The sequence below is a fragment of the Schistocerca gregaria genome, chromosome 4 (assembly GCF_023897955.1).
Source record: "Schistocerca gregaria isolate iqSchGreg1 chromosome 4, iqSchGreg1.2, whole genome shotgun sequence".
Taxonomy (NCBI): domain Eukaryota; kingdom Metazoa; phylum Arthropoda; class Insecta; order Orthoptera; family Acrididae; genus Schistocerca; species Schistocerca gregaria.
This window is the reverse complement of record NC_064923.1, coordinates 229,958,230-229,969,894: the sequence shown is the minus strand read 5'-3', so window position 1 is coordinate 229,969,894 and position 11,665 is coordinate 229,958,230. Positions and strand designations below refer to the sequence as shown.

At 37.4% G+C, this 11,665-nt stretch overlaps 1 protein-coding gene across 3 annotated transcripts in view; it reads right to left on the bottom strand.

Annotated features, from left to right (window-relative positions):
• Nucleotides 1–1,190: 1,190 nt before the first annotated feature.
• The window catches only part of LOC126266615 (DNA polymerase iota), a 53,616-nt gene continuing 43,141 nt past the window's right edge, over nucleotides 1,191–11,665 (bottom strand). For all 3 annotated transcript variants that reach the window (XM_049970960.1, XM_049970961.1, XM_049970959.1), the window contains exon 2: nucleotides 1,191–3,091. In XM_049970960.1, coding sequence (XP_049826917.1) covers nucleotides 1,247–3,091 — 1,845 coding nt within the window. In that variant the 3' untranslated portion in view covers nucleotides 1,191–1,246. The remainder of the gene's footprint in view (nucleotides 3,092–11,665) is intronic.

Below are 11,665 nucleotides of genomic sequence, written 5' to 3'. Positions count from 1 at the left end.
CAAATAAAAGGTGTTTTATGACAAAAAAACTGTACTGATACTTTTTTTTAATATCTTTCCTGATAACCCGGCATTTTCACAAACTCTGCCACCCTTCGATCATTTTTCTGGACTGTATTACAATGAAATGACTACACATAAAACAACAAAAATTTTCACACTCAGCACAGGATATTGTTTGTGGACATTGTCTGGCTTCTGTTGACTTTCCAGTGTTAACATTTTCCTCCCCTGCCCAAAAAAGCTTGTAAAAGCACACACACTTAGAAATATTGCAGCACACGTCGTCCTGTTTCCAACAAAATATAATATTCACACATGAAAGTACTTGTGAGGTTCAACACACCAAATGTTGTCATATGATGTAACCCCAAGTGAACCTGAACCAAGGAATATCATCATGAAATGTTAACAGTACTTCATTTCATTATTTAATTCCCAGAGTCCACTTATTAATTAAAGTTACACAAATTTTTAAATAGTCTAGTATGTTCAGAACTGCAGTCTCATTACATTCATTTGAGTTACTGGACTAGTTTTCAGTTTTACTTCTCATTAAAATAATAATACAAAAAATGTGGAAAAGTGAGGACTGTAACACTTATTTATGTGGTTTTTGTTTTGGTTTAAAGCAATATCTTCTAAATGAAAGAGAAAGAACTAGCCCAATGTATAGCAGACTCTGGTACTTGCATTAACTGCAGCAACTGACTATAACCTAAGGGGTAACATAGCTACATTCATTCATATTATAGCTACTTTCATATTACAACTGATTTCATGTTTTTACAGTGATTAGAGATCTGTACCACCCATTATTGGTCTAGTCCAGTGGACCAAAACTTACAAGTAGACAAAGAATTGACAACCTGTACCAGCCATCATGGCACTGTTATGCCCACTTTTGAACATATATATCAAAAATATATGTGTATTCTGGAAGACAGTCATACATTGCTATTTTTGTTTAAGTTAATAAGAAGTTAGTAATTACTTGTAATTAGAGAGATTAATCAGGCATGAAGTTTGGTTTCATATCAATGTGTATGAAAGTTAGCAGTTTTCTCCCTGGCCAAGTACATTATGCTTACAGCTATAAAAACAAATTACTCTTGATATTTCCTGTCCTTCAAGTGCAGTACTGTGAATTTGAGTGAGGTAAATGCAGATGTAAATGCTTTGAAAATAGGTGTGATGTATGAATATTTACTTTCGATTTATTACAGACATGATTAAGCTTGTGAAATTAACTAGCCTGCTTATCTCGAATGAAGTAATGCAAAATTGTATTTTTATTTCCTTTCACATTGCTTTTCAATTCTTTAGTATTAGCTTTATAATTCCAAGATTCAACTAGTTCCATTTGCATTTCATATGGCAGTTCCCTGAACACTGATTCGTCAACACCATCTGGGCACTTACATTCAACAGGAAAGTCTCTTTTCGTAGCTTGCACACAATCATCTTCCAATGTACATACAGAATGCAAATAATCACTATCTAATTTTTTCTCCATTTTATTGTGAGGCAATTCTTCTGAGGAAGTTTCTTCAACAGAATCACTTGAATTCAGATGAATATCCGAGACTCTTAACTTGCTAGGAGATGCATCATCACTGTCATCATCCATGCACACAGTTCTCTTCCTTCTTGCAACCCAAGAATCTATTCTTGTTTTCTTTGGTGATGGTTCTGGTTCAGATTCTGAGCCAGATTTTTCTGTGTTATGAAAGCATCTATGGACTGGGAATGGCTGTGAAGGTGACTGCTCCATTCCATTACCGATCCCTGACAGATACTTGTAAGATGTAACTGACTGAACAGACAAATCTTTTTTTAAGAATGAAGCTATGGAACTTTTTCCCGTCTTTCGCTCCTGAAACTTGGTAAATCCTACACCAACAAGAGTCAGGTGAAATGGTTTGGATATATTAACCATTTTGTGAAATAACTGCATGACTGAACTCATTAACTTTTCAGTAACGTCACTTGAAAGCTGTTCACAATTACCAGTAGTAAAAAATGATGGAGGTATATTACATTGCTTGCTCTCCCTGTGACTCACTTTTGTGACACTGTCATATTTTCTTACAGTTACTTTAACAGCACAAGGTATCCGTCCATCTTCATTTAACAAGACCATAAGTCTTTGCAGCAACACCGAAAATTTACTTCGCACCTCTGATTCCAAATTTACTTTTCGGCAACCATCCTCAAGGCTAATTGTATGTGGCTTACCAGACTGTTTAACAGGTAAATTATCAATACCAAAGCTTAACCTTTTCAAGCGTATAGCATTATCAACACCAACTGCACGTCTTAATTTCTCCATACTGGAGTTCTGAAGGTCACTGATTGATGTTATGTCTACTGATTGCAAGGTCTCACATAACCTGGATCCTATGCCTGGGATACATCTCAAACCTGGAAGACCTGACACTAAATCTAGAGCACAGCATGCAAATACGGTTGTTTGCTGATCAGGCTTATTAACAGAACATACCAATTTTGATAATAACTTGTTGTACGATATTCCTGCACAGCAGGTTAAACCCAAATCGCTTTTTATTTGCTTCCTAATTTTACTTGCAATATGCGAACCAATACACAGGCGTTCATGGCAGCCACAGTCACATTCATCCATTATATTTTTGAATATTTTTCCATCTGCAGCTGTCCTCTCAGTTTTAAAATCTGACTGAGATACCAAGTGGCTTACATCAACAAAATTTTCATCCAACCCTAAGCGCTCAACCTGAGTACTGAAATTCTGTAATAGGTTTGTTACTTTGGATGACATTTGTCTATAATCATGCAAATCTTCTCCACAAACAAGCACTAACTGTGGACACAGGCTCTGAGCTTCTCGAACTTCCATGCACTTCTTAACACCATATTCTCTTGCTATGTAGTTGCAGGTAACCACTAGGTTTTTTTGTTGTATGCCAACGGGTAAATCTTTCAGTGACGGATTTTTCAATATCTCCACTTGGGCATAAAAACAATCTATATCAATGTGAATAATGGTCCGTCGGTGATCATTTTGTGTACCCAATTCTAAAGGCTGTCCAAAATCATCCATAACAGTTACCTGCAACAGAGACATAACAACTATGTCAGTGTCATATGTATCAGTGTGTGACACTAAATGATGTCAGAGCTTACATTATGTTAAAGCCATTTAGAAACACCAGCAAAAAATGTAATTTCTGTGTCATTATATATATATATATATATATATATATATATATATATATATATATATATATATATATATATATATATATATATATGTGTGTGTGTGTGTGTGTTGAGTGGGGGGAGAGGGGGGGGACAGAAACCTTCACAATAACTTTTTACATTTGAAAAGGGTTACATTTAGGAACAATAACTCTTTTTACTACATTGTCCTGTTCATTATATGATACTGTTAGGCAGTTCTAGAAATATTCTGAAATACAACCATGTTTTGCTACCATTATATCATTCCCATTATTTATATGGGTATTTACACTAATGCAGGCATATGCTGATAATTCTTCTCCCAGCTTGCATACGTAGTTTAGGTTTTGTTCGGAGCCTCTTCCAGTTTTACTAGATGCCTATTTAGCCGCAGTCTAAGTGTATCCTTAAATTGATACTTATTTAGATTCGAAACACTGTCAATATTTGTAATTATAGCTGGTAGTATGTAACTTGAGTCTCTAATTTTCACACATATGTACTACTGAAGGCAGAGAATATCCTCTTCCCAATTGCCTGTTTTGCAGTCATTCTTGAGCAAAGTGAGACAGGTAACTACCCTCCTCCACCACCCAAACTGAGGACAACATGTAAGGACATTCTTTAATTAACTTTATTTTCTACACATGAACATGTTATTTACCTGCTAGAAGAGAGGGAAGGGGTTGCTTTAAATTACAATAAAATCACTTGTTGCTTTCTTTAATTTTTTTAGAGAATAAGAAGCAATAAATTCCCCCCCCCCCCCATATATATTTGAATATAGTATATACAATGTAAAACATGATCCAAGCTATAAAAACAATACTTATATCTGTAGAATGCATATTGTTACTAGGCACTATGTACGTACAGAAGTAATTTGTGGCAGAAGTTCTCACAAGACCAAACAGATGAAGCAAGCTCACATTAGTTACAAGGGTTAAGACAGTGCCTTTCAACAAACATGTATACAAGTACACTGCATATAAACCAAACTATTTTATTCCAGTGAAAGATAGCTAAATCAGGTTCTCTGAAAAGAAGTTGGTACAATAACAGTGCAGAACTGAACTTCAGAGGTCAGAGTTCCACTTTCCACAGGGGTCATTGCACTGGTAACAGGGGCTGTGTGGAGTGAACTGTGTGATTTATTAGGTTAGAGTGTCTTAGGAAAGGACAGAAAAGGTGCAGGTGAAACACAGGACAAGGATTGCTGTAGGAATCATAGGTGTTATAGCAGTAAATTGTCACAGCTATGATGGAAATGAACCTGAGCTCCAGGCACAAATAGAAAGTCTGGAGCACAAATCGTTATAGGTACTGAAAGCCAGCTGGATAAATTTAGCCAAAATTTTTACAAAGGATTGAAGGTGTTTAGAAAGGATGGATTAAAGACAGTTGGTAACGGTGTGTTTGTTGATGTTAGAAGTAGTTATCCTGTAGCGAAATTGAAGTAGACAGTTCCTTTGAGTTAGTATGAGTAGAGGTTATAGTTGGCAAGCAGAATAAATTAATATTTGGTTCCTTTTACCAACCTCCCAACTCACACGATACAGTCACTGAACTGTTCAAATAAGGCTGAGTCTCATCTGAAGTAGGTACCCCACTCGTACAATTGTACTTGGTGGTAACTTCAACCTACCCTTGATGTGTTGGTGAAATTACACCCTTCAAGACAGTGGTATACCTAAAACATCGTCTGAAATTGTGCTAAATGCTTTCTCCAAAAAATTATATGAAACAATTAGTTCAGGAGCCCACTTGAAGTGTATATGCTTACAAAAACATACTCCACCTCTTAAAAACTAATAATCCTGAGCAAACGGGAAGCATTATGACAAATGCAGGGATTAGTGACCAAAAGTTTGTTGTAGCGAGACTGAACAGTAACAATTAAACCCACCAATACTTACCAAGCGGGAAAGTGCCGGCAGACAGGCACATGAACAAAACACACACACAGAATTACTGTGTGTGCGTGTGTGTGTGTGTGTGTGTGTGTGTGTGTGTGTGTGTGTGTGTGTGTGTGTGTGTGTGTGCGCGAGTGTACACCTGTCTTTTTTCCCCTAAGGGAAGTCTTTCCGCTCCCGGGATTGGAATGACTCCTTACCCTCTCCCTTACAACCCACATCCTCTCGTCTTTCCCTCTCCTTCCTGAAGAAGCAACCATCGGTTGCGAAAGCTAGTAATTCTGTGTGTGTGTTTGTGTGTTTTGTTCATGTGCCTGTCTGCCGGCGCTTTCCCGCTTGGTAAGTCTTGGAATCTTTGTTTTTAATATATTTTTCCCATGTGGAAGTTTCTTTCTATATATATATTAAAAACAAAGATTCCAAGACTTACCAAGCGGGAAAGCGCCGGCAGACAGGCACAATGAACAAAACACACACACAGAATTACTGCGTGTGCGTGTGCGTGTGCGTGTGTGTGTGTGTGTGTGTGTGTGTGTGTGTGTGCGCGCGCGCGAGTGTACGCCTGTCCTTTTTTTCCCCCTAAGGGAAGTCTTTCCACTCCCGGGATTGGAATGACTCCTTACCCTCTCCCTCAAAACCCACATCCTTTCACGCACGCACGCGCGCGCACACACACACACACACACACACACACACACACACACACACACACACACTCTTGATGTTTTCCTATGAGACAACCTCCATTCCTTCCTAATCAACTCTGAAATTATAGACAAGATTTGGCTTAAATTCAAAGAAATAGTACTGATCGCAAGGAAGATATTTATACCAAATAAATTAATAATAGACGGAACTGACCGCCCACAGCACACAAAACAGGTCAGAAAACTGCTGCAGGAACAATGAAAAAAAGCACGCCAAATTTAAAAGAACGGCAAAATCCCCATGATTGGCAAAGTTTTAGAGAAGTTTGAAATTTAGCAGGAACTTCAATGCGAGGTACTCTAAAGTTTATAAAACAAAACTCTGGCTTGAAATCTGTCAGAAAATCCACAGAGACTCTGATTGTATGTGAAATACACCAATGGCCAGACACAATCAATACCTTCACTGTGTGATAGCGAAGGTAGTGTTACCAATGAATGTGTTACTAAAGCAGGGTTATTTAATACAGTTTCCCAAAATTCCTTTACAAAAAAATATGAAGTAAGTATTACAGGAGTCACATCAAGAACTGCCACCAACATGAATAACTTAGAAGTAGGTATTTCAAGAGTAGCAAAGCAGCTAAAATCACTTAATAAAGTCTAGTCCTCCCATCCAGACTGTATACCAGTTAGATTCCTTTCAGAGTGTGCCGATATAATAGCTCAGTATTGAACATCATATACAACCACTCATTCGAAGAAAGATCCATACCTTAAGAACTGAAAGTTGCTCAGGTAGCACCAGTATGCAAGAAAGGAAGTAGATGTAATCCAATGAATTAAGACCCGTATCACTGGCACCAATTTGCAGTATGTTGTAAATACACAGTGTTTGAAAATTATGAATTAGCTTGGGGAAAACAATGTGTTGATGCACAGTCAGCACAGATTCCGAAAATATTGTTCTTGTGAAACACAATGAGCTGTTCATTCTCACAAACTAATGAATGCTATCAAAAGGGGACCTCAAACTGATACCATATTTCTGGATTTTCAAAAGGCTTCTAATATTGTTCCTCACAAGGGCTTAAAATGAAGTTGCGTGGCTATGGAGTATCGTCTCAGCTGTGCAACTGCATTTCTGATTTCCTGTCTGGAAGATCACAATCTGCACTAACTGATGGACAGTTATCAAGTAGGACAGATGTGGTATCTGGCGTCCCCCAAGAAATTGTCATAAGCCCTTTGCTGTTTCTAATCTATACAAATTATTTAAGAGACAATCTGAGCAGTCATCTTAGACTGTCTGCAGATGATGCTGTGATTTACTGTCTAGTAAAGTCATCAGAAGATCAAAACCAATTGCAAAATGGTTTAAACACGATATCTGTGGTGTGAAAAATGGCAACTGACCCCAATTAATGAAAAGTGTGAGATCATGCACTTGAATACTAAAAGCAATCTGTTAAATTTCGGTTACAAAATAAATCACACAAATCAGACTGTCAATTCAACTAAACACCTGGGCATTACAATTACGAACAACTTCAATTTGTACAATAACATAGATAATGTGGAGAAGGCAAACTGAAAACTATGTGTTATTGGAAGAACACTTACAAGATGCAACAGATCTACTAAAGAGACTGCCTACACTACACTTGTCCGTCCTCTGCTAGAGTACTGCTGTGCAGTATGGGATCCTTACCAGATTGGATTGACAGAGAACAACAAAAAGGTTCAAAGAAGAGCAGCTCATTTTGTATTATTATGAAATAGGGGAGAGAGTGTCACGGATATGATACGCAAGTTCAGATGGCAATCATTAAAACAATTTTTCATTATGGTGAAAATAAAACAGAAAGAAACTTCCACATGGGAAAAATATATTAAAAATAAAGATTCCAAGACTTACCAAGCGGGAAAGCGCCGGCAGACAGACACATGAACAAAACACACAAACACACACACAAAATTACGAGCTTTCGCAACTAGCAGTTGCTTCGTCATTCCTTCCTTCCTGACGAAGCAACTGCTAGTTGCGAAAGCTCGTAATTTTGTGTGTGTGTTTGTGTGTTTTGTTCATGTGTCTGTCTGCCGGCGCTTTCCCGCTTGGTAAGTCTTGGAATCTTTATTTTTAATATATTTCATTATGGTGAGATGTTTTCAAAAAATTTTCAATTATCAGTGTTTCCCTCTGTATGCGAAAGTATTTTGTTGATGCCCATCTACTTACAGAGGAATGATCACTCCAATAAAACATGAGAAATGAGAGCTTAGACAGAAAGATTTAAGTGTAAATTTTCCCTGCACACTGCTAGAGATTGGAATGGTAGAAAAATGGCATGAAACTAGCTCAATGAACCCTCTGCCAGACACTTAATTGTGAATTGCGGAACAGTCATGTAGATACAGATGTAGAGTGCCAAAAGACAAAGTTTGTAAAAATAAAATACTCCAATGTGTTAAAAATATGCAACAATGAAGTTTTGCTGTGGGAAATAATAGTGAAATTGGAACAATGATTGTGAAGATTTTCCGTATTGCCCTCATGTCAGAGAGTCAAGCTCAGCTAGCAATTCAGCCCGACATCGGACACTGTGTAGAGGATATGTGCCACTGTAACAGTTATTAGGGCTTTTTCCCCCATTCTATAAATGTAGAACTTAGGAAAGAATGATTGCTTAAATACATCTACATGCACTGCAATTAGTGCAATTTTTGTGATACCTATGAGAGCAATATGTAGTGGGGTTGCAGTATACTTCTAGATCCATCAGTTAAAAGTTAATTACAGAAACTTTATAAGCAGGCTTTCCACAGCATTGATCATGTCTACCTTGAAACATTCACCATTTCAGTTTTTTTCAGTATTTTTGTGACGTTCTCTTATACTTGGGGGGAAAATATTGTAACTGTTGACACTGGCCTTCCTTGTATCTATTCAATATCCCCTGTTAGTCATATATTGTACAGGTCCCACATAATTGAGCAATATCCTGGGAGTAGTTACACGGGTGTTTTGTGTGCAGTCTCCTTCATAAGCTGATTGCATTTCCCTACCATTCTACAATGAACAGTACACTGGAAAAATAACACAACCTAATCAACCCACAGATACGCCATATGTGTTAAGAAGTCTCTCATTATGTTTAGCAAATTTTGTAAGTTCTTCATACTTTCAGCCACACACATCATCACACAGTGAAACTCAACACTGGTACCTGTCCAATTTCATTTTGATTCCTATAATACATGTTTACGGCAGTTAAAATAGTTTTGTTTCAGGTGGCAGCTTATAATGCATAGTACTCACCTCAGTATGAGCCAACAAGAAATCGTTTTAAGTTAATTCTGAGATTTGAATCTTTTGTAGGGTTTACTGTATGTTACACTTGTATGTTGTCAAAGATTTAATTTCATTTAATAATGGATTTTTGTTGACAATAATTTATCGCTCAAATGAAAATCTGCTGACAGAAAACTGTGCAATGAACTTATCACTAATTAATGCTATGATAGGGGTGACTTTAAATGCATGCTAGAGAAGGCTCAATTTCTGAATGTGAAAATCATGTAAGTAATGGATTTTCTGAGTGTAAGGATTCTCATTACTCTCACAGTCAACATGCCATCAGCAATATACAAACTATTTCTTTAAGACATCATGCTATCACATTGTACCAACATCAGCTTCTGCAATATAGCCATCTTTCTGCAGTTAACTTCATCAAGAACACACCTGGAATTGGAAGGTATGTAGATATTTGAATAACTAACATAAAAAGTTCATTCAACACAATTTTTTATACAACTGAAAATGAAATTAAATGATGGAAACTCCATGTTGAAATATCAACTACATAAGGAAAAGATAGATCACTACTTATCGTAAAGATGATAAAATAAGTCACAGACAAACACAATTAAAATTACACATTAGCTTTCTGTCACAGTCTTTGTCGGAAAAGGGCGGAAGGGGACACACACACAGACACACACACACACACACACACACACACACACACACACACACACACACACACACGTTCTTACATACAAGCAAACAAGTGCCCACCTCACACATACAATGGAGATGGCAGCAATGTTTACACGAGGCGTGTGCTTGCTTGTGTGAATGAATGTCTGTATCTCCTTATCTGGCGAAGGCTGGGGTGGAAAGCTAATGTGTAAATGTCTCTTAGCTGTCCCTATCTGCAACTTAATGTATCATCTTCACAGTAAATAGCAGTCTATCTTTTCCTTATATTGTTATAAATGAAATTATTGAGATCAAAAACATTGAAGAGAACAAGTTTATGCCCAACAATGGATAAATATTTACAGCATTCTATTTAAGGCATTTCATAGGTTGCTGTCACTTGGTTGTATAATACTGATAATTTGGAAAGTTTACAAAGAGACTGTGAGATAAGGAAACACGCCAGAATATATTTTGGGTGATGCCACAAAACTCATTCAGTAAAACATAATTTGTTGCACAATTTGATAAGAAATTAAATACAAAAGAAAGAGGAAAAATTTAGAAATATTTGGTAGTAGTCTTTCCCAGACTATATAATCTCGGAGTAAATATGACTGTCAATAAGTAAATGGTAGGTTTTTGGGGTTGATGTCCCAGACAATTTGTTCTAAGTGAACCATCAAAATATGGGATAAGAATATGGACAGCTTGTGGCTGGGAAACTTCAGATGTACTAAAAGTACAAATTAATGCAGACGAAGCAATATGAGCAGCACCAGGAATAAAAAATTAAAAAAATAAAGTAAAAAAGGTATGATGATGTGTAAGCTCTCACCAGTGAACCAAGAGGTGAGAATATAACATCAACAACTTTTTTTACTTCCTTTGATTCCAGACAGCAGTTGTTAAAAAGGAAAGTGACACTATTACGAACTCTACAGAAAATCATGTCAGAACACCCACAGCAAATAATGAACAGTGAAGTTCACAGTCATCATTTAACTTCAAAAGTGACATTACTGTGGTCAATTACATCTCAAAGAAACACAAAAAAATTTATGAGTATGAGTCATCACAATGGCAAAATAAGCAAGACATATGACAAGAACAAAGATTACAACAGAACAAAGAGGCTGTAAATAAAATGCATATCAATGATTGTATTCTACATTTCAGATATTTTTGCATACGTTACTTATGTTTTCTGACTTCCATAGATCCCAGTTACAATGCAAACAAATTGACAAAAAGTATTCTTAGAAGAATTTCTAAAATCACTCATAAAGCAACATACTGCATCAAAATCACACTTTCCAACATCAAGAATATCCTAAATCCTGAAAATACAGATGCAGGAGCAACTGGCCACTGTCCAGAAACAACTGGAAGCTGTGTTGGCCAGCAGTTGTTGAGGAGCTGATGTGGCTGAGACCACAGTTTTAACACCTTTGGTGCTTGCAATGTCATCTGGTACCTCTGATGTTACAGTTCCTTCAGATTTGCTCCTCACATCCCGGTTTACATTCACCTGAGTGTGAATGGTGAACAATGCTGGGGCTACAAATCTCTGGGTGGCAGGCAAAAGTGGGTAACAGCAGTGCAGCTGTCCTCTTCCACCTCAAAAACAACTTGTATGTCTTGCCGATTGCTGAAAGTACACCTCAGCCAACATGGGATGATTTCTTTGTTGGGACTAGGGCCGACCTTCAAATTTCAAGACAATTGTCGAGAGAATGTCTGCTGGTCAGTGAGAGCTTCAAGGTTTGGCAGGTGATACAGTCCCTGTGGAAACAGTAGTTAGGGTGGAAAGGAAGGCTACTTTCCACTCTGTATGCTTGGCAGGGCAGGGGCGAGAGGGGGGGGGGGGGGGGGGGGAGAGTTAGCTAATTGTGACA